The sequence below is a fragment of the Falco peregrinus genome, chromosome 5, assembly GCF_023634155.1.
Source record: "Falco peregrinus isolate bFalPer1 chromosome 5, bFalPer1.pri, whole genome shotgun sequence".
In the NCBI taxonomy this organism is placed as follows: Eukaryota; Metazoa; Chordata; class Aves; order Falconiformes; family Falconidae; genus Falco; species Falco peregrinus.
In genome coordinates this window covers 53739557-53764843 of record NC_073725.1, presented here as the reverse complement: position 1 = coordinate 53764843, position 25287 = coordinate 53739557, and the positions used below count along the sequence as shown (strand labels likewise).

The window sequence follows — 25287 nt, the reverse complement described above, 5'->3', positions numbered from 1 at the left end:
TTTCTTAAATACATACATAAAGTTTATAAAAGTAAAAAATACAGTATTTTACTGTCATATCTGAAAATTCTATATTCTATTTTTTTTTCTCACTATTCTCTAATTAACTCATGTTCTTCTATGCTCTTTGAATACAAGATATTTTAAAAAATCCCAGGCTACTTAGATCTATACCTTAGATTATCACACATACAAATCAAAACTGCAAAATTTATTTATTTTTAGATTGTAGGTCAGGAACCTACAGTAACCGGAAAGTATCCCAGACAAGCAGAACATAAAAGACTGTGTTTAGAGCTGCTATGACTTCCACACAATTACAGCTGTCCTTATTTTAATGTCACTTCAAGTCATTCTTCAAAACTCACAATTTCAAGACCATGAAAACAGATTTAATCTTTCTTATGACTAAATGGATCAACGACCAGAAGTTCAAGTGTATAAAGTGCAAAGAAAGTTGAAACTCCTCTGATCTCAGATTCCTGCCTCACCATTTTTTCTTTTTTTCACCTCAGATCACCCTCCCCTCCCTTCACATTTAAGAGCAATGTTAATCACTACTCTTACCTTGTTCAGCCATTCTGCCCTCTCTGTGTCTGGAAAGTGAACCTAAAAAAAAACCAAACAAAAAACCCAAACAAAAAAATTAATAGAAATACAAAATGCTTTTTACTTAATCATGTCCAGTCATTACTGAAACAGGAAAGCTTAAGGATTGCCCTACAAGCAATGCATACAGTGAACAACATACTAAGCAGTTAACATTCTTGACAAGAATATTAGAATTCAAGCAGGTAAAATATGAAATCATTTCTAAATTACATAAATACGTAAATCCAAGCATACATTTAATAGATTTAATAGTGGCACCTGAAATAAAGTATTGCTTTAACACCATTAAAAAAAAAAAAAAAAAAGCATAGCTGACACAGCTAATGTCAAATGAATTTAACTCTTGTGTTTCTGGGGCTTTTAACACGATACACGTGACTGCCAGAGTCCTGACTGTACTTTTACTTCCTTTCATTCACGTCAGAACTTCTGCAATATCAACAAATCATGGCTAGAAATATTTAATCAGTGAAGCTGAACTCAGGAATACGGATTTAACTTCTGACAAAAGTCCTTAACATTTTTAGCGATTCCTTTTCTCAGGCAACTGCAGAAATCAATGAGACAGAAGTTTAATGGTATATACATGGTATGGGAAGTACCTATCACAGCAGGAAAACACCAATCAAATGCTGGAAGAACAGATGCAGTTTTCCAGACACAGAAGGAGAACACAGTTAGTAGCTTTACATCTTACACACACAAAAAGATAAAAACCTGAAGCACTGCAGCAGAAGCAGAGTTAAACATTTCTTTAGAAACTAACAGCTTCTACAACAAGATGCAGATCACACTTCTGAAACACAAAGAGCTTTGGAACACACTAAAAAACTGTGACCTACATATACTGACTTTCATGAAGCAATGTCTCAACTGAATTGCGAAGTCTTAATCTCTTCATAGCATAACAGATTGTACCACTGGTTTTAACAACAGTGCCCACTGGTTATTTTTATTCTACACATATCCTAAATGTGAAAAGTCAGTTAAATATGTACTTTAAAACTTTACTTTCAACAGGTTGGATTTGAAAGCAAACTCCACTAATGATTTCTTTATTTATTTTTTATTAAAGTTATGCATTAACAATCAGCACTAATATATCCTTGAATATGCTCAAGTTAGATTCAGAGAAGTCCTTAATAATTTCATTTAAGCATCCATGTTTTAGCTATGCTGGAGGATTGGCCCCTACAGCAAAATCTGTATTGTTAGTTATTTCTCTGGTCTATTTCTTCCTCAATATTCCGGGGTTCAAAACTAAAGTAAACTATACATTTTTACAGATTCTTAAAGAATTAAAAACACTGCCATCTTCCACTGTCAAGAGAGGCTTTTAGAAGCCTTTTTAAAATACTTTTTAAATATATATCACACATCTATCAAACCCATTACAAGTGGCACAAAAATGACCAGTGATCTGCTTGACTGTAACAAAAACATTCAATGGCATTTATTTTACTTTGTGAGTTCAAACAATAGAATTATTAATAATAGATGGAGCAGTTTTTGAACCATATTATATTTATTTATAACTAATTTCCTAGAAAATTATGGTGGGTAGAATGTCTGAGGTCTGTATTTAGAGGGTTGGGTGAGTGGTTTTTTTTCTTTCTTAGAAACAAAAATACTTTTTTTTTTTTTTTTTTTGCATTTGCAATACAGGCAATTACTGTATGCTATGAATTTACATAGCTGAACAGAGCTTACACTCAATTTTTGCCTTGCAGGGTTCTCAAGTTGCTTCCACTGGTAAAAAGTTAAAGAAACAAAAAGAATGAACACTATGTTAACCCTAATTATAATAAGGAATATTTTAATCTTTCTCATAAAATACTTGACTTCTGAATCTGCAGGCGGACCATGTGCCAATTTTCAATAATTAATTATCTCTTAAGCATGATGATGGATCAACATGAATATTGTCATTTGCTTAGGAGAGTGGTCAGTGATGTTCACAGGGTGGGAACTCAAGAGCTGTTCCACACAAGGAAGAATACGAACTACAGCTATTGTAATGAATGGCAACAAAATACATTGAAAAGAAACAACAAATTAAATACATAGATGAGGAAAGGAAAAGAAAATTCACGGAAATACCAAAAGCAAACCTGTCTGCTGCAAGTCATGCAAGATGTAGCAGTTATGTTCACAATTGATTTTTAGTCTTTTGTATAAGTATGCAGTTGACATCAACTGAAGAGCCACACTAGACTGAGAAAGACTTCCCATTCTAAATACAGCCTCAGTCGAGATGAAATTCATCTTCCTCCACTGCATGATCTGACTTCCCAGACCCAGGGTATAAACTCCCCAAGGCACAGGCCACATTCCCTACACTATGCACATGCCTGACATTCAATACGTTTCCCAAATAAAACAGGTAGCATGTCTCTTGTACCCATTTAGCACCCAAATTATGTACCCATTCGTCCCAAATTATGCAGAATCACTTGAGATAGGCTGGGCAATTTGCAAGAGGTTACCATACACTAATATCTACTCATATACACTAATTTATTGATTTTTAGTTTTATCTACTATACAGTCTTTATTAAGACCTTGCCTAACAGGACATGGTTCTTAATTTTCCCACAGATTTAATAATTACTTGTCCTTCCGTGTGCCACACCTACCATTACCTGAGTTAGTACTAGAGCAACTCCTTAGTTATATCAGCCTAGTTTACTTCTACAGCTGCACACATTAATAGGCAAAAAAAAATAATACAATTAATTACATATTGCATTCCTGTTCCTCATCCCTTTTCCATCCTTGCTTTTCCACCCCGTCCACTTGTAACATAATTCCATTGCATTCAGCATCTATTCTGATACCTCAAACAGACAGAACACAACCTTCCATCTTCAAGACTCTGAAATTTTTAATCCAGTTAATCTTGAATCAAAAGTTGAGCTTTATTTAAACTTCAGATGCTCCACAACCAGACAGGCTGAAAACAAGACATACACATGTATCAATCTACCAATTCCATACATTTTTAGCCTGCTGCATGAGACTGTGATATTAATGGCAAAATCATATTTTGCTTTAAGAATTCTTGATATCAAACACAGTCTTACACAAAAAAAACTGGGGAAAGCCTGAAGGATGGAAGCTGGCACTCTAAATCAGTCAGGACAGACATAAGAGCACTGAGGCAACTGCACAAACATTTTATGGCCAGAAACAGAAGTTGAAATCAGACTAACCGATGTGTAGTATCTGTTAATTCCTGTACAAAATGTATTAGACAAGTATGACAGAAAAAGACAAAGAGTCAAGACTTCAGCAAAGACAGTGAAAGACTAAAGCATTTTCCACTTTGCTTCTGTTATTAAATTGCTCATGCAGGTTTGGCAAGTACTGTCTCATTTCGACTGCTTGGTGTAGTTATTTATTATTCAAAGGAAAGTACAACTAGAGAGAACTACTGCAAGAAATACCCTAACAAACATGTTCAACACCAAAAACATTATAATATTACATGTTTCAGGAATACTCTAGTATTAAACATTACATTGCAAAATACTTGGAAGTACTCAAAAGATGCATTTATGCACATTAAAAATACATAATTTAGCTTTCTCACACAACTGCTTGTGCTCAGCCCTAAACAGCTCTCACATTTACTTTCTATTTCTGGTGTGCTCATATCCTGCGCTGTCAAAACCTCAATTCAGAACATATGTTTTGTAATGATCAATAAGATACCCAAAAGAGCCCAAGGAATGCAGTTCCTTGTTCTGTCCTGGAAGACAATAAAAAAACCCAGAAAAAAAGAAAAAGAAAAAAAAAAAAAAAAGGAAAAAAAGAGAAAGCCACTAACAAGCTCCTATTTTTGTAGTAACTACAGAATGTTTCTTACCCAGAATGATTTTATTATTCAGCTTCTCTATATACGCTCTTCATATTGGCTAAATTAAGTCAGTTCTCTGCCCAGATGATTATCTGCATCTTTCTAAGGACAAGGCTAGACAAAATGTAATAATCCTCAAACTCAAACCCCAGGGACTAAGGATTGGTGGGAAATTTTGAAAAGTCAAACAGTAATCAGCAAATGATATCAAAGGATTTTCAAAGTGTAAGTAATAATAATAAAATTGCTGCCTTAAATATAATTTTTTGTTCACACAAGGGAGGTTTTACATATATACAAAATGTCACTAAAAGCAAGTATTGACAAGAAAATCAGAAAGAATGAAGTTACAACACCCTTCTGGAAATAACAGTGAATTGCTTTCATCACAAGTTACAGGTGTTAATAATCTACTATAAAATATAAATTGCAGTTGTTATTCACTGATCCCCTCACTTTAAAACACTTATCTTTGTAGCTTTCTCCACCCTCAAAGCTATTTATCAGTCAGCCCTTGTTATATTTAACTTCTGTTTAATGATTATGATTAATACATAGGTCCTAATCATCATTTACATAAACTGAAACATCAAAAATCGCACCTATATTCAAAGTACACAACTACTGCTATTGACCAGAGTATTCCATGAAGTGAAAACTTTTTTCGCTGCAAACTAATCACTTTCTCATTAGTTGTGTATTACAGTAAAGGAAGCAATAAAAGCAGTTAGCTTAAAAAAACCAACCACCCTCACCACCACCACCACTATGTATGGGCTTTTTTTCCCCATCTATCCCCCTCCAAGGATTAAAGGTAAGAATACAATTTCAGACTACATTAAAAATAATGTGTTACAATAGTTATGTTTAACAGATACTTGAGTCAGCATTACTTAGCTTATGTCTAGTCCCTTCCATTTGCACTGTTTACTTGTTGCTCTAGATAGAAATCTTACGCTATATCAGTAACTTCTTGATTAATTATAAGGTCACACAATATAACTAAGTTTCTTGGTGTAGTTACAATATAATTAAGCATTCTTGGAGAACAGTTTTCCAATTATTTCCCAAATATCTCGTATTGGATATTGATCCCTTCTGCTTACTTTGGAAAGCTAGTTACATACAAAATTCTCCTCTCTACCAAAAGCATATTTGCCTACCTTAAATGTAAAAATATAAAAGGGTAGTGCAATTAGTCTCCATAGTCTCATCAGTGGAGAGTGACAGCATCCCATAGAAGGAATTCAGAACAGAAGCCCAACTTGGGTGCTTTAAATCACCTTCTGTGATTTAGCACAATGCATAAGCAGTTATTTAACTACTAAACCTAAAGCTAGGTGGTGTGGCAAAAAAAAAACCCACTCTAAACTCACTGCACTTGTAACTCAAAAAGGCCAGAGAAATTTAGTAGAAGAATTAAGGAGGAATCCTAGCATGACTAAAGAGTGTTGTACAGTGATATTCAAGCTATTCACTTCAGTATTTTCCAGTCAGTAAAGCAGGCTGGCCTAACAACATATTAAGTAAAACAGAGGCAAGCAGGGCTCATGGCTTGATCCCATGTATTCCAGCCAACAATGCCTTCTCCCTGGAGAAACAAGGGGCAGCAGTAGGTCAAGTATTTGTTCCTTTCCACAAAGGAATCGGCGCACTCTTCTGCTACTCAACACAACCTGAAGAGCCTTAACCTCAAACACAGACTGGGGGAACAACTGTTCCTAACAGGAAGGAAAGGGGATGGAAGGGAAAGCAAAGCAGCCAGGCTGTCTTCTGTTACTCCAATAATCTACCCCCAGGGTTATCCTAGCAATCTTCCCAACTACCAACCCCAGAAATACCGTAGCTCCCATATCTTCTGGATTACAAGGGAAAACACAGTACATATCTACCGTTGCAGAACTGCAGGGTTCAGTATTCCTGAAAGAGAACATTACATTGTTAATGAGGGTTCCTCAAAAATGCTGCAATTAACTGCACGCCCTTGCCACTAAATTAGCAAACAACTGCTATTTCCATTATTCTTTGGTAATCTGATTCTGTTTCTGTTTCTGTTTAGCACACTTTGGCATGCATGTTGTGTTTGCAGTCTTAAATATATTTAAATGATTTGCACAGCAAAATTTGTATTCAGTATTACAAATGCTGTATGTTTTCAGTATGGGGATTAAGCAAGCACTCTTGAAACAGTTTCACTGAGAATCATTGGGGCGTGTTATGTATGTAATGTCTTTCAACAGAAACATCTGGAAGATCCAGAAGCAAGGCTGAATACAGATAATCACTTTTGTCAAACACACTATGAAAGCCCACAAAGTACTTCACAAAATGGCAGTTAGAAGGACCCACGTATATCAGTATGATTAACCTAAAATTAAAAGCTATATAAAATAAGCTATACAGGCTTTGATAATAAATGCCCATAAACACATAAAAATAGATAAATAAATAAATCAAACATTAGAAAATTAAGGCCAGGGCAAAGAACAAAACAAAACAAACAACCCTAAACCCATACACATACACACACACACACACAGAGTAAGATACAGAGAGAAAGGAGGTGGGGAAGGGCCCTAGAGCTATTGCCATAGCTCTCCCATCACTATATAACCCGAAAGTAAAACGGAAATATTGGAAAAAGTGGAAATATATCTAAGTGGAAGAAGCAGCTGTAATGCCAAGCAAGGTTAAGGACTGTATGTATTTATAAACTGGAACATAAGCCACTTGGACAACACACTGGAAAACAAAATAAGCCTTTTAAAAAAAAAAGTAATTACATGCCCTTTGAGTCAGATTTGCACCTATGAGACAAGAGTGGTATTAGAAACACATACTTGGTATCCCACCAAATGTTCCTAAAAACATTCCACCAGCACAAACACTGTCATCCCACGTGAACCGCCATTATCAGTTCAGCAAGTCCTAAGAGCTGCCACAACAAATTATAGACAGCTATTCGGCACACGTTTTCCAATGTGATCTCTATGTATTTTCTACTGCCCCACAAGCTATGTGCTTCAGTCACTGTGAGCATCAAGGTGAAAAATAATTCTTTCAACAACACAGCAATTAAACACAAAACAAGTTGGCACTTGTAGCAAGTCTGAAACAAATGGCTTTTCAACACCTCTGGGTTTCAATACGAACACAGGAAAGCATCTATAATAAAATTAATATACCTCAAGTAATAAAACTGAGATTCTTTATACGACACAAAGTTTTATTTCATTGCAGCCTTCTGTTACCTCTGTTCCTCTCTTCTTCCTAAAGGTCTAAAGAAAGGTCTAATATACTGACCAGTTCAAACTTCGAATAAACAGTAGCTCACATACTCAGGATACTTCAGCATTCTGGTATGCCCTAAAGGCCACAGACAATATATCTGGAAGACAGGAAAATGACTAGCAGCACATAGGCCGTTTTTTGTAAAGTCAGGCAAAACTAGCATAAATTAGGTCTTCATAAAATGCTGCAAATGGTAGCAGCACTGTAAAAAGAGCCACAACTATCCATAGACACACTGTTGAACTCAACTAAAGCTCAAACTACACAAGAAGGATCTCACATCCACCCTTTCTGCTGTGCCAGAATTAAAACATAGAACTAAATTAAAAATATTTAATACTTCTTTAATAATTCATTTTACCAATGACCATAATTGTCTTTATGCTTCTCATTTAAATAATACAAAGATATATATATTATAAAAAGAGACTTCAAAAGTTGTCCCTCTGTTTTCCATCTCATTGCAGAATTCACTGTAACAGCATTTGGAAAATTAACAATACTCCAGTTTTTGCTAGCAGCCTAGCAAAAAACCTCATCAGCTTCAAGTTTTGACAGCTGTCTGCTCAGAATCCATCCCTCTGCAACCCTGCAATACCACCAGAACATTCTCACCTGGACACACACCCCCAACTTCAAAGGCAAACAATGTCTTTGGCAATGCAAAACACGCTTATTTGCAACAGAAAAGCCCTGGCTAAAGAGGCTTCAGAGCTCTGCGACTGAAAGGGCAGCCCAGAAGCGAGTCATGCAATTCAGAACTGAAGGATCCCGAGACCTTACAAAGCACAACACTTTCATTTTCTCCATGCATGCCTTTCACTTCAACATCTATTAAATAGGCTTCACTCATAATGGCAGCGAGGCTTGTCAAGACTACATTCCTTTTCAGCAATTTGACTCACCAGTACAAAAACTAAATAAAAATTTGCCTAAGTGCTGCTATTTTTGCAGAGATAGAGCAAGCATGCCGCAATACGAAGTTACCCAGAAACCTCCTACTTAGCTGCAGCTTGCTGTAATAAAATCCTCCGGGATACATATTATAAGCAGCTGCTCTGGAAGAATGACAGAACAGTAGTCTGCTAGTAAAGGAATGGGGAAATCCTGCTTCTAGCTTGACATTCAGCCTTTGCAACCCCAAGTCGAGGAAAGCTGTTCAGCCTAGAAATTAAACACTGAGCATCATTAACTTCCAGAAGCATCCTGGCTTAATCATCTGAGGCACCACATAAAACGAAAATTCCTTGCTTTAACACTAGGGATTACACAATTTCCTTCCAAACATCTGGAAATACACTGGCATGGATTTCTGTCATATCTGGATGCAGAATCCACCCTAATTTAGCCCCACTGTGTCTGCTGGAGGGAACCACATAGCTTTCCTTTGCTCATCTGTTGCTTCTTTCTAAACACAAAACTTTTAGCCTTCAGTCCCCTACCACAGCTTCATCTTCTAGTGCAGCCTAAAATTATCTTCAAGTACTAGTATACTAGTACTAAATACCGTAATTCAGGCTTCTATCTAGAGATAAAGTCAACTCTAACCAAACAGCTTCATTTTCACTGCAGTGTAAGAAGATCTTGTAATTTTTCCTGAATCACTCTGTTCACACTTCCACTTTCCTGCTGGAAAAGTATTGTAAATTTTCAGTGATCATTTTGGACTGGGACAGGACCGTAAAAAAAAAAAAAATATATAGAAGGTATACAGGGCCTTAAGTTGCAGGAACCTTTTAATGGTTTCCACTTTCTGAAGGATCCACATGAAGAACCTCTGACATAAGTTTGATATCCTGACACATAAAGAGACATCTTTTTCACACCTAGCCAGTATTTTTCCTCTAGAATATAATGAAGGTCTCTGGATCATGTCTAAAAGAATACCTTTGCTTCCCAGGGTGGGAGACTTCCAACAAGTAACTTGAGCAATGTGGCACAGCATGTCAATTTTGGCAGGAAGTGTTCCCAAGACTCAAAACAAGTTATTGCAAACAACCAACAGAGACTTTAGAACCTAATTTAGTTAGATAAAAGGATTAATCTTGCCTTAATCTTTCTCTACAAGAAAAAAAAAAAATCATGATAGATGCATAGGCTGAGGAAATGAAGTTATGTTTCTCACAATTTGATAGCTTGGCTTTTCATTTTAATTTTGACAACCTCTTTAATAATAAAATAACCTATATATTTCCTATAAAGGGATTTAAATTTAAAAGCACTCATGAAATCACTGATATACTAGCAATGCAAGGACTAAAACCACGATTATGTTCAGCATGCAGGTCCACCAAGACCTAACAAGTCACCTATATGAACATGTTCCCAACATCTGACTAGTGTCTGCTGCCTGGCAGACTTGGCAAAAGCCAGTCCTTCAACTACACCACTGAAGTTCATATCCATCATTCAGAACCCATCAAAAATAAACACTCACTGAAAGACAGCAATCTTCAAGTTTACAGGGATTGGAAGACTCCTAACAAAAATACTTCAAGGCATTCTTCATCTAATGGTTTCCCATTCTCCTCAATTGTCAGCTGGAACTGGAACAGAAGTGATATTGAGAGCTTCTTAAAGCGAGGCAACATAAGAACTTAGGCTTAACATTTGGATAGGTTACTACCCACGTTTACATGGTGATTTCATCTACACAACATCCTTATTCAGAAGGCCAGAATTCATTATCAACTGTTATGACAGCAGGATGCCCTTTTCCAGTCTCACCTTCAGTGGGTATTCACATCAATAACAATTACATTTTAAATGCTGATGTCCAATGAAAGGCAAGGACAAGTAGAGTTAAAAAAAAATAATCAAAAACTGAACAGTGTAACACTCTACACAAGCAAAATATCAAGATCTGGATTTATACTGATTACAGTCTTGCTGTCACACCAGGTTTTAGACACGGTGTAACCAAAGTTTAAATGACTGCCCATATTAGCACATCTCCAAATTCCCACAAGCATTGTAATCATTACTGAAATCAGAGAACCAGATTGTAAATGTTTAAACTGCTGAAAGACATAGCATGAACCACAGCTGCATGGACTCACTGAATTTTAACACTTGAAAAAAATCCCATACAGTACTACTTTTTGACATGTTATCAACTTTACCCTTTTATTCTCCAATCCAAGCTGGTATTCAAGCTAAAATACAGTATCAGAGCATGCAAACTCAAGCTGGGTTAATCTGCATCCTAAGTCGTCAAACAAGTCTGTAGAATATGCTCATTAGTTAGCTCTTATATGCTTATTATTTAGTTCTGCACAAAAAGAAAATATATGCACACTGATGTTTCAACTGAATCTGACTCCCAACAACAGCAAAAGTGTGTAACTTCTACAAACTGCACTGCATCCAGTACCATCCAGCCAGAGTTTATTCTTAATATTAAAACATTTTTTAAACTCAATCAGAAATCATTGAGTTTAAAATTTTAAAATCCCCCTGTATCATTTCTAGCTGAAACACTGGAAATTTATTATATAAAATCCAGAGACTATAAAGGGTATAGACAGACTGGCAGTTTTGGTGAACCTGTAAACATTCAGCGATATACTCTCTCTGAAACTATAAAACTCTGCTAAGAAAGTAACAGAATGCAGAACATCCTAATGATGTGAAACCAAAAAGAGTGGTAATGTTTAATTTGGGTCTCAGTTAACATAGTGACAAGGAACGGTGGGGAGGAAAGCCCTAGTTCACCTGATAGCATCAGATATCTGATGACAAACAGCATATATGTGTAACCCTTCCTGGTTCTTCCATTCAAGCATTTAACCAGATTCCTACACCAGGTTCTTATACAAAGCTCAGTATTTCTAATAATCATGTGCACACTAAAATTTCTAGTATTTATAACATTTTTTCTCTATTTTCTCTAAAACGTCTCCGTCATCCCCCCGGACGGACTGTACTTCAGCACAGAATACAGTACGGTGTTATTAGAAAATGATATGCAAAATATATCACATATTTCATCAGCAACACATAATATAGGAACTTCTGCACTAGGCAAGATCAAAGGTCCAACTAACACAGCAACCAGAAGCGATGTCTAAGGAAAAAGAAAAAACAAAGTAGTACTATGGAGTTATCCTTCCCTGAATATCCTCTCAGCTTCTGCAAAGGCTGGCTCTAACCCCTTAGCAGCTGTTGTTATCCTCCATCACTCTTTCTAACTCAAAAATGCTCAGCCCCTTGCAAAAAAACAAACAAACCAAAATCAAACCAAAACAAACAAAAAACCCAGTTCCATTTTACAAATTCCCTTGTATCAGATAAGTTTACTTAAGGCAAAGTTGATGCTCTAGATTTTTAGGGCAGCCCTTATCCTCATGCACGACTATCCTGAAAATGCAAGACAAATGAAATACATAACTGGAAAACACTCTGACCACTGAACTCCAATCCCTGTGACTGCAGGCATCATTATCCTATTTCTGTTTATAAACTCCACCTTAAAACCATGCAGTTTCCTACCATTCCTCAGTGCAGCCCAGGAAGGGCAGCTCTAGTGTGTTTTTGGTAGGCTGGGTTGCTAAGGAAAGACACTGAAGCACTCCCTGCTAAACCACATTTCTAAACTTGGGTATGCTACATCATATGTTTGAGTTATAAGGTGGAACCAAAACCCAGACAGACTCCCAACTAAATTAACTATTATACTCATCCTTAAATACCAGTCTTACTATTTTGACTCTACATGTCATCAACAAAGGATACTTTAACGGAAAAAGTCTTCACCAAATGACAGAACATAATGTTCAACATAAATAAAAAAAACCCATCAAATCCCCAACCAGTAGTATCACTTGGTTTTGAAGTAGAAAAGGTATTTTCATTATATATCGAAAAGGTTTTACAAGCATGTTTTCAACCTGCGCCCAGAGCTTCTAATTCCTGTATTCATACAAATTGTCATTTCAGCTGGAACATCTGTCCAATGACTGAGCTTAGGACCTCTTATCCAAGAAGCTATTTTAGAAAAAGCAGAGGAAGCGTACTTATATCAAACCTACAGAAGGAACGGATACTACTGTAACTGTATCCTCTGAGGAAACCATGCATGCTTATGCTACTGGATTGACACATTTGTACAGTGTAACATCCAGCAAGGCACTGATCTTCTATAAGCCCAATACTTTCTGTCAGCCAGCCAGTCACCAACAGAAAAATCTTCTGTGACAGTCAGAAGCAGTAGCTTTTCACATACAAATGCAGAGTTATAATTTTTCATTCTGGAATTCGAAAAGTGGGTAAAATCCTGGTCCAAGTAAAGTCAGCTCCCAAACTCCTATGACTTCAGTAGGCTCAGAGGAATAATCCTTAAGCAAGTGGGTACAACATACACAATTTTGCTCTGGAACATGGATACAGTGCCTAATACAAATACAACATTAAAAACCGATTGACATCCCAGCACTGAGACTTAACATTGACACTGATGAACTCAATTTTTATTAAAAATATTAAAATTTGAAGTAAACAGAATTTCACCCTTACAGAAGCTGCTGTTCTAAACTACACACAGAACAAGTAGGAGGACACACTGTGCTTGCAGCATCTCTCTTGAACTGCACAATAATCTTCATCAGAAAGTGAATCTATACCAAAATACACCATCTACAGAACTACAAGATTCACAATCATCCACAAACTCATGAATACTGCCTGGCAGGCACCTCCAAGTTTGCAACATTAGGTCCACACTTAGCACAAAGTAAGATGAAGCCCCTCAAGTGCAATTGAAGCAAATGAGTAAATTACTACCAATGGGCCTGCAGTACCTTTTCTCTAACTTACTACTACGTTCTGTACATTTTAGTTAAAAAACACCTGGATATTTGACAGTCCTGCTGATCCTCTCACTCGTGTACACAACAACATTTGTTCAGACACTTGTCCTTCCATGCAAGTATCTACAAATCAGCAAAGCAAAGAGGAAGTAGGAAATCTGGAATTTAAAACCAACATTTAGAGTTGTTTGCTTTAAATTGGCGACCAGGTTTCAAGAAGATGATGTCTTTTAAGATACCAGTAGTAAATACAAAAATACAAAAGACTAAATGGAAATAAAAAGCCCAGTTATCAGCTTGCAATGCTCCCCTTCACCCTACCAAAATTCCTGCAGGTCCTGGTTCCAGGAAACATCCCCTGAGATTCCAGCTTCATGCAGACAGAGACACTTTCTCTCATGTTATGACCGCAAACCATCACTGATTCCATTGATCACTTTCTAAGCTAAACTATGTTTTAAAGCAATACTGGAAACTAAAGCATCTGCGTTCCTCTTTTTTGGGAAGTTTAATGTTTGGTGATGGCCATATGCATCTTAAATTAATTTCTCTGCCTTTAATGTAAATTCACTTATTTGCATATCTTCAGAGAGGAGTTCCTGTATTTTTTTGAAAGAATATACACCAGGTTTTACACAAACAGCTAGAAAACCAGCTCTTCAGTGGAACTATAAACTGTAGGGAAAACTGCTATCAAGTATATCTAAAGATTTTCAGTAATACCGTCAATTTACTTCTAGTAGCATGCCCAAGTGTACATAGTTGCTGACGGAAGGACAACAATTTATTTCTATTTACACAGCCATTACTTACGCTCAACAAGTGCCTGCACGAAGATATTTACCCCCAATTGAAACTAGCCCTTGTATAAAGGCAGTTACTGCCCTTCAAACAAATGATGGATAGCAAGTAGCTGAGTGATCAAGATTCAGTATTTTCTTGGACACAGAGGGGGCATGTTCCTCCAGTTCCTCCTCCTCCAGCATTAGACTGCTGGAATTGTTGAGTGTTTGATAGACAGGATGGAGAGGCAGCAAGAGTGAAGAAAGAAAAGTTGGATAACACTTTCGCTTCTATAAATGTAGCAAGAGTTGTCACCTCTCCTCTCTTATTACTGATTACCATCAATGTTGAAGATAACCCAAGTAGCATTCAGGGATGTCTTGAATATTCTTTACACCAAACTCAACCATTACAAACAAGTTATGTTTTTCCACTTCCCAACATAGCAGTAAAAACAGCCATCATAAATCAATGCTACTTTAATTAATGACAAGTAGTAAGTCACTTTATAAACATACTGCCTACAATTGAATCCTAACATAAGGCACACAATAGAGTCTTAAAAGACGAAGTTGCTTGTAACTGACATGTAAGCCCACCATTTCTGCATTTTAATCCACACCTACTGTCCCACTCTGGATATTTGCACAGTGTATAGCTGGAACAGAGACAATCAGATCATACCCACTAGATCCTGGTTGCAGTTAATAACAACAAGACGACTCTTTTTGCATGTCAGCAATGGTTTTTACCTACATATGGCTTCACAGCAATTTCAAAAGTTTCCAATTTTAAAGATTCAAATATTGATGATGAGTAGGCAACTGCAATTGCTGAATTATTCTTCTTTAATTTTTAAACTTCTATCTTTTACATGTCCAAGAATAATGTAGTCACTCTACACCTGCTTTATTGTTAGTAGAGAGAAATAAGGGCCTCTGGAGAGATACATCTGACATCTTGAAATATTTCTTCTATGGCCAGATACAGTCCTCTGGAGATGCCCATATTTGATCATAAAGAAAATCTCCAATGAATTTGGACTTCTATGTCTCTATTTAGTTCAGCAAATTCTAGCTCTAAATGGAAAACAAACATCTTGTGCCTGAAACCAATCTGCTATGAGTGAGAAGAAATTTCTGTCAATTATAAGACTACTGCCTGAACTGTGAATAGTCAATCACCTTGTTGCTCAGTTCCCTAAAATCCAGCTTCAATAAATTTTGCCCAAGGCCATGCCAGAATAACTATGCCACTTTTTTTGATTGCTCCTAAGCAGAACCTTCCTTGGCTTTCACTTCTCCTGAAGGAAAGGTTAATGTCTGTGCACATGCAGGGAGTACCATATGCAGCCAAGTCACTGTTAGCCCCTAAACTCTCAGCAGATATTACAGCAAATGCTGCTGCACGGTGCTAATAATTGTTTTACAAGTTCTACAATAGAATATTTACTACATGTATTAATTAAAATCTAACAGCTATGGCCCCCTTATTCCTTGCTAAATTTAGCATGTAAAAAGTAGCAATGAAGTTATGACCTCATTACTCTATGTTCCTATAATACAGAGAAAAGGGATCTCCTGCAAAAAATTCGGCTCATTCCTTCCCACTGACTAAAGACAGATGGCAGAGACATCTCTGAAATGAGGTGCCCAAGCTGAGTAGGATGTATCTACATTTCAGTTTGCTACAGCAAACTTCATTGTGTGCGCTAATTGGCAATAGATTTTTTTATGGCTTTTACTGTTGTGTTGTTTTAGGCCTGAATCCCAGCCCAGTACAACTACCAGATATTTTCAGCAGTCTAAGATCTGTACACAGCTTTTAATCACATGTAACAGCTTTCTTGCAAAAAATGTCACTTGAGTTTAGAAGAATGCAGTGATGACAGTTAAAGCAAAATCAAACCCCTTGAGTAAAATGCCACAGTTATTTTCAGAGATCTGCATAAATAGCAGTTAATCTGCAACTGCATCATTCCAGCTGAAGAAAGTACTTTCAAGAATTTGATAAAGGCTTTTCCACGTACAACTAGCCTCTAAAGAAAAAAAAAAACCACAGAAGACTTATTTCTTTCCAACATCAAAGGGATGTTAAAATCAAATCCACCACTCTTGTTGCCATCTATGATTTGCTGCATCTGATACAGTCCTGACTGCTCCATGTATTTGAAAAATTTTTAAGACATCAAATATTCAGCAGGTTTAACATTCATCTACAACACTTTTTTAATCAAATAAACTGAACACTTTTGTTTTAACTAAACAGTTGAAGATCTGTTTGCCTATGGAGATGTCTGCAATCAAAAAGTAACTTGTAAACTATGTTGGAAAAAATTAGAACATTCTTTGAGATATGAATTTCAATGGCTTATTCTCAATGTTCTCTTTTCTCCTCAGGAGATCATATAGTTACTTTCTGTTAAAATAGTGACATCTCAAATCCCACGTCATTGCCTAATCTGACCTGCTCCAAATCAGAGGCTTTCTTCCACTTAGTGGGAGTTCGCAATGTAACAGCTTTACTTATACATTGTGTTCTGCACTACAGTATGACAGACAGAATGTTATTTCCATGTGCCTGGCAATGCAAACAATCACAGCAGCAGAAAGCAGAGCTGGAGTTCATCACTGATGGTTGAAAGAAAAAACTAGAACAAATGAAAACCCACAGAACAACTGGGGTTGATAAAAAGAAAAACCATTTCCCCAAGCACTGCAAGTCTCAAGCAAGAAAGTAAATGACCTTGTAAGTTCTTACAGGTTACATCTAAACTAGAAGCTTATGTGTTTCATGGGAATTAAGAATCAGAACTTTACAGTAGAAGAAATTCCAAAGTGATTTGTCAGAGCTTAAAACCCATTAATTCTAGGAACCCTGATGAACTTGTCTGCTCTCTCTGGCAAGCGGATACATTTCTATTACTTTTCAATAGAATGAAACTTAAATGATACTCTACAGTATTTCAGCTTGCGCCCCAAGGACACAGATGTGAATCAACATTATTACAGCCAAGCATAAATGCTTTGAAACAACTGGAATCAAAGCTACAATCACTTTTACCCCTTTAGCAGAGTTGCACATCAAGCACAAACACCTCAACTTCTTACCCAAAAGAAGTTTTACAAAATATCTACCAAATACTCCACACCCCAAATACCAAACTCACTTGAAGTGAAGATGAAAGTTCAGATGCCTTCAGCCAGAACCAATACTCCTTGTCTCTTGGTATCTCATAGAGTTCTTCTATTACCCATTTCTCAAGTAAATGTTTGAACAACTGCAAAAATTGTTCATCAAGCCTTAATGGTCCTGTCTGCACTCTGAGACAGGAACTGCCAACTACAATTGCCTACCACTCCACTGCATAATATCCAGAACAACACTATGTAGACCCTCTCCCCAAACCCAACAGTTTCAAACACTAGCAAAAACAAAAAACAAATTAAAAAAACCAAAACAAAAACAAAAAACCCAACCAACAAATTTTAACACAAGAGGAAAAATACCTGATTTCACATATACACACTTGTACTTCCATTGACAGCTTTGTCAGAGGCATTGTTATGGCCGTACCAGTACAACGGACTTCCTTCCTAGCTGTGCCAGAAAAACCAAAAAATTCAGCATAAAGGACCAGGTACACCAGTAACACCATGTGCGTGCTGGAAGAAAACCACTTAACCTTGAATTACTGTTTTAAAAGAACACTTTTGTAGTTCTTCATCTCTCATATAGTAGAATTAAAGCTTTTATTCTCTTGAGAAATTGATTTGTAAAAAAAGCGATTTCCAAATCAAATCTATTTTCAGGTTGTTACTATGGCTCTATGTGTAATTGATAACTCTAATGAACTAAAATGGAAAAAACCGACCCAAACTTCATCGGATTTTTTTTTGGTAAATCAAAGTAACAAAGTGAATGGATTGGTAATGCTTTTGATACTCACTTTAGAGAGCTCATGAAGGATAGGACACAAATGGAACAGAAACTTCACAGCATAATTGCAAAACTTTCAGAACACAAAGGAACTGAAATAAAAAATTCTTGGCAAGTACGTTTTCTGTTATCATACATCTATGTTAAGACCAGAAAACAAAACATGCAGTATTTAATGCAACTGTTTAAAAAGCTTTCTACATATCCAAATTTAGTAGACATGACCAAGACAGAAATAAGAAACTTATTTTATCGAAGGAACATGAACAGTTTAGGCACATTTATATCAACACAGTACTCATACCTAACACACCCAAAAAAAACCAAAAAAACCAAACCAACCAAAAAAACCCCACCCCACACACATTCAAAAGCTCAAATATTTTCCCTAAAATATAAACAAAAATAAAGACTACCATGAACAACTAGAGAACAAGAAATTACTACTATTTAAGCTAATGTATCAATCACTGTTGAATATTCTTAAAACACATACAAGTACAATGACTGTACACTGAGTTTTTTGTTCCCCATTCTCTTATTTCCTGGCTGCTATTTAACATTTAACTGGCAGAGGGTGGGTGGGTGCAAAAGCATTCTTTTTCTAGTTCAAGTATTTTAGGAGAAAGTCATCGGGTGAGGAACACAGCAGTTTAAAATATAAATTTTGTCTGCATCATATTGATTACTAGACTAAGACAACTTCCTAGCCACACATACAAGAGAATTTAGTACTCTAGTCTAACAATTAACAAGATGAATCAATCAACTGGGGGAGGAGAGAAGAGACTTGCCTCAACACAAATTACAATTTTTCAAAATTCTAGACCAGCGAGTTTACTGTAATAGGAAATATTAACAATTTAAGAAAAGACATTTCCTCATTTGAGGTATCATACATTCATTACATTAACAGTCTGCTTGAAACATGCAGACAGATCAAACTTGCTAACTATCAACAAGTCCTGAGAGCTTACTCTATAAGCCTGCACAAAAACTCACAGCATGTCTTATAATAATATTCTTCCCTGCAGAAGAATGCCACAAGAGTTCTTGTAGAGTTTTTTGATATAAAGTTGTAAACTTATTCACTATTGTTTTCCAAAAGCTGATTAAGTTAACAGTCTATGGAATATGCTATGTGAAGAAGGGCATCTGAGAAACTATAGGTACACGGTTTTTATATCAAGCTATGCTAACCTGAAATAAGGCATAAAGAACCATATATTACAAAAAAGCAGTAATCATGCTTAAATATAAAGCAAACTACAAGCTTCCAGAGCTTTTAAGTTCCACTTGAGTTCCTGCCCCCCAATGTTTTCCTCCCCACGCTATTTTAAAAATGAACACAAACTTTAAGAGCAGATGTGTGGATCATAACACTGCACAATTCATTCAAAGCAGAACAATTAAGGTTTTATAGCTACCTTCATGCTTCAACATATCTCGTGGTTACTTTTAAATATGAAGACGACACTGCAATTTTAGAGATTCACCTGCTTTCTTCCCACCTTCCTTTTAAGGTAGACAGTGATAGAATACCAGACAATGGACTATCAATACATTTAATTTTGCATATTGTGTTACATCTTGCAAAATTTTCCCGAAGGAAATTATTTCAGCTGGTTTGGATAATCCATATGCGCCAGTATCTAACCAAAGGAATGCAAACAAAGGTTATAAAAACAACAGTGCCACAGTCTGTACTTAGACTCTCTCAATTAAAGTCTTCATTAAAACAGATGCAAAAAGATATGCAATTTACATTGCAAATATAAATCCCTCAGGTGAAAGTGCTTGCAATTGAACTAATGTAAACTTGACCCATGCTGCTATATGATAAGGACAGCCAGATGACAATGTAATGCTTGTCTGTCATATGACAGTTATTTTCAGCCAAGTAAAACTAGTTTCGTATTTCTAGTAACAACTTCAGGGTACATAATTCTAGACTGCTTTGGCTGAAAACCATTAGACCCGTTTCAGATGTTCAACTCCTAAGGAGAATTTTACAGTCACATCAGGGTGTAGCAGACAAAACTTTGTGCAATGACTCATTATATGGGAATGCGTCTTCCAAAGGTTATTTATGTAACAGGAGTTCCATTTGAAAAACTGTATGTTTTAGCAACGTGCTGCACAGAATTTTAATACTAGCTATATAGCCGACAGGCATCTGAATGTGTTAAAAAGTCTCACTACCTCCCACAAAACACGTCTCTAAAGATAGCCATCAATTTCCCCCCCCCCCCCCTTTTTTTTTTTGCTAGTAGACTTAATAGTCAAGCAAATACTGGTATTTTATGCAGAAAAGGCTTCTTACCATTTGTAAGCCAAAACTGGAGACTGAAACCTAGTTTAAATGACAGCTCAAAACAAAACCAATAGAATAACTCAGGTTGAAAGGGACCTCTGATCCAACACACACTAAAAACAGGGCCACCTTTTAAGCTGGATCAAAGTACTGAGTGTTTGTATGTTTGACGATTAAGTATGTTAACACAGGTTGAAACAGTATAAATTAAGTTACATGTGCAACTTGACATTATAAACTGTTCAAGTTCAAGCTCTGCTTTCCCCAAAAAGACACCTCAGCAGTGTTATTTGCCACATCTTTCTAAAGTCCTCTTCATGCAAGCTATTGTTTCATATCACTTTAAACCTGTCCGCAGGCTTTCATAACCTCCTTTTTGTAGGCACTAGCACTTCTGTGGTTGTACAGTAAACTAACTCAAGGAACTGATCCAGCTGAACACCAAACCTGGCAAAAAACTTACAATTAGATGGCCAAGTAAATTCTAAGCTGGCACAAGAAAGCAGTGGGAAAATGCAACTGGATGCAAAACATTCATTTTGTCAGGAGTGCACATTTACTTTGTTTTGAAACTGCAGAATCAGTCTCTAACTACAAAACCCCCTGATCCTCTCTGCAATAAGCGTATTTGAATGCAGAGAAAAGCCTACAAACAAAATGTATATATATTCTCATGATTAAGGAGCCGTTAGTAGGAAGAACCTTTAAAATTCTAACTGTTCCTCTAATAACTTTAACAGTATCAGAGGAAGCACATAGAGGGTACAAAATCAAACCAAAAAGCAAAAAAAGGGCTGCATCATCTAAACTGCAATGAAAATAAGAACTGAACCAGTCTAACGAAGACTGGTACGTGAAGCTTGGTAGAAGCTACTGGGAATAAAAAAAACTTAGAAGTAGGCTGGGGATGAGGATCAAATGACTCTGCAAGAAGGATGAGGAACACCTCTCTTCCTCCCTGTCCCAGGCACCATATCAATGGGATTCAAGAGGCAATGGGATGGATGGGACACAGCTCCTCACCTGAACCCTGACATAAAGACAGAGACTATACAGGACTATGTTAAGGAAAAAGGGATCAAAACAAAGTGTCTTGAGAGGCTGAGGTAAAGGGAATGGACTTAGCAAGGCCAGCATACTTGTTGAACACATGCCCTCAAAGTCAGGAAAGGCTTCAGGATTTTCAAACCTCACTTCTGTAATCAAACTTCCTTATAAAACAAGTTTAATCTGGCCTAAATTTGTCAATAGAGAAGAAACTCATTAAATACTCCACTAGCTGACTTGGCAAGTTTGTATAACCTAACTTTCCAGGCTTTACAATGATCCATTATAGCCAGATAAGAAAAGTCACAAAACTTATATTAAAAACATAATGGAATGAACAACATCTGTTAAATCAAAACACAGAGTAGGTGGCAAGTACCAGAAAGAAAACAAATCTAAGTTGGTTCTTCATTTTCAAAAAAGACACGCACATCTTTAATTACACTATGGTCTTTTCCTATTTGCCCCAACAGAACCTTGGTCTCATCCAGTGAGAAGTTAAGCCTTCCTCAACAAACATATTAAGACTGTCTAAGAAATGCAAGTGCCGTCCAGATCCTCTTTCTTCTGGCGCAAAATGAGAAAAGCATTTAGTGCATGGCAGATGCGACTGAAGAAGGGTCCTCAACCAGTTCATGCCATCTTGGCCAACTACAAACTCACATCAAACTGGCAACTGGCTTCCACCATTTCACACACGGTCACTTTTAGCAAATTCTTGATTTGATTCTTCCCTCTTATTCCCCATCCAACATTTTCTTTCTAAACTTTACACAACTCTCTCATTCAACTGAAACAAATCTTACTCAGAAACAAAAAAGTACCACATGATCCAGAAGTTATACAAATGATAAAATGCCAGATCTCTCTAAATAAGTGTTTCATAATTTAATTCTAACAACTGTTTAGAACAAAAACACTCTCCCCTCTTATCAAAATACTGCTTCCCCACTGTTCTTATTCACATTTGATTCTACACTGAATACTCCATCTCTGTATATCCTTTATTTTTATTAAGTGCTCACAAATACTAGCCAAAGATAAGGACTTAATTTTCCTCGTTGAAGTGGTACAGTATTTTTCCTGAATATGCAAAAGCAGCTCTACATATACTGCATGTGAAATTCTGCTGGCCTTTCAAGCTTGATACAAAAAACTTAGAAGCTGACCCCTGCTAGGCCACAGGAAATCTCCAAAGCTGCTGGTGGGGTGTCCATTCTAAACTTCCTTAGGCAAGCGTAGTATCAGGTTTATTTTATATTGTCCAACGATTAGGAAAAACAAAGAGAAAGATGAGATTTCACAGGTCAAAAAAATCTATCTAAACCTCTTATTTCTATAATCCTTCCAGAATGATCATACTCTTTTATTGATGCCCTTCTATCTACATGTTGAAACATACCAAATCCATGGCATATGTTAATTTCAGGCACTACAGAGTATATTTAAAAATTAGCATTCTTTTAAAACTTCGTATTTTAAAATAAGTTTTAAAAACGGCTTCCACAAATCCATACCTTAGATTCACTACAGGCATATGGTCAGCATAAAATTGTTGCAAAGGTCAAAAGAAATTATGCTAAAGGCAATTTCAGCGATCAGAGAATCTCTTCAGTACTATAATCAGTGATTATTTGATAAACGGGTGATAAAAAAATTGATTTATATTGCAGTTTAAGTCAAAGATTTTTATCTTACCAGAAACAAAATGCTGCCTCTTCTTTCATTTTAAAAAACAAGCACAGGACTCCAAAGAATTGTTTTGAATACTTACAATTCCTAAAAAAGGCTTTCATTACTATAAGCTACAATGAAAATGTTTTGACAATAACCTTCATTCATCTTCCTATTTCCCAGCAGGCTGTCATATTAAAAAAAAAAATATATATAGAATGCATCTCCAAATATACTCTGATGTGCCAACAATCTCAAACAGTAATTTAAAGTGAGAAGGATCTTGTAAAAGAGGCAGAAAAGGTCGACTGCTGCTCTAGACTTTTTTTTCCTTCCATAAAACTTCATTCTTCGCTGACAAGGTCTTTATGACTCCCAAATTTTCAGATATGGCTAAAGCTGGGCCAGCCCTTATATGCAAAACTATTTAGGCATGGAAACAACACTAGCAAACTGAAATGTAAATGAAAAAAAAAAAAAGGAAGAAAAAAAAATTTGTACATATCTTCCTTATTCAAAAAAACAGCATATTTCAAGAACACATTTGCAGTAGTCCCAGAAGTCAGTAATAACCGTTATGTAATATCATTCATTATATGGAAGAAAAAAAAACAAACAAAAAAAAGTACTACACATACATATTAAGAAGGCCTGTCATACTAATACTTTCAGTTTAGTATTTTTTCTTCAGCAGTTTGGTATCATGTTCATAAACATCAGTTCATCACATGGCTTTCTACCATAAATATTCTGGGATTCATATGTAAAGATCCTTTTCCATAGTGACAGTTACCACGTTACTATGTGAGAGAATATGTTATTGGACAGACATCATCTCAGCATAGTTTTAACTTACTAAATTTGAAAACTTTCAGAAACAGGAAGATATGATTAATTGGTTCTCCAACTCTAAAACCATTATTCACATGTGTCTGAGCTATGGGGTACTCAAAGTCACCCAGGTCACCTTAACTACGATAAGTAATACTGAACCAAACTAGATTTCTTCTTTAAAAAAGAAAACCTAACCACAAGACAACACACAACCCTCAATAAACGTATGTATGTACACATACACTAGAGGCTCCTAGAACAGAAGGCAGTTTTTTAAAAGAGCAGGCAGAAGAAGGATGTGGACATCAGTTGTTAAATACTTGCAAGTTATTATTCTATTCTTACTCACACCTCTTCATGCTTTCCAGATGCAGGCTGGCAGCCTAGAGTATATGGCCATCTGCAGTATGGCCGTATAAACTGATTAGATCCAGTTTAGCATTAAGTAGCCATATACAGAAGTAATTTTTCTTATAAGTCACTCGGTAAATTCAATCTAACATGCTCAACTAACATTTGGAGAAAGGATCAGAAGAATGTGTCACAATGCCTCACAATCTTCCTTTTCATATTTTAACATGTTGTATAAAACCTTCACCCACGATTCCTACAGCTACAGTAGTAACAGTATTAACCAAAGGTATAAGTTAAAGAGAAAAAGCTTTTTGTTTTGTGGCAATTAAAAACATACACTGTATTGCAGAAGACCACTTATTCATTAGGTTTACTGAGTACATACTTAACACCCATCAGCAGGGATTCTTTGGAGATTCCTGTCCTGAACTACCAATCTAAGACCCAGCTAGCAAGTTTGTTCACCATGAAGAAGTCCTTGTACCAAATACCCCAAAGAGTGTAACCCCCCTCAACCTTCTCTACAGATGCCACTCAGTACAGGATATGACCCTGTCGTTAGACTTACATAACCATTCTTCTTCCACAAACACTGGGTCTGCCCTCCCAATATCAGTCAAAACCAAAGTCTTTGCTGCTCTAGCCATATAACTGAAGTATTTGACAAGCTCATGCAAGGGCTTGGGAGGAAAGGGCGCAGGGGGAAGCATGTATGCATGTTTTATTCTAACACAGGAGACTAAATACAAATAATTTCATAGTTATGAATCACA

At 36.3% G+C, this 25287-nt stretch overlaps 1 protein-coding gene across 2 annotated transcripts in view; it reads right to left on the bottom strand.

Annotated features, from left to right (window-relative positions):
• The window catches only part of ESYT2 (extended synaptotagmin 2), an 84546-nt gene that overhangs the window by 54533 nt on the left and 4726 nt on the right, over positions 1–25287 (bottom strand). For both annotated transcript variants that reach the window (XM_027781718.2, XM_055804931.1), the window contains exon 2: positions 568–609. In XM_027781718.2, coding sequence (XP_027637519.2) covers positions 568–609 — 42 coding nt within the window. The remainder of the gene's footprint in view (positions 1–567; positions 610–25287) is intronic.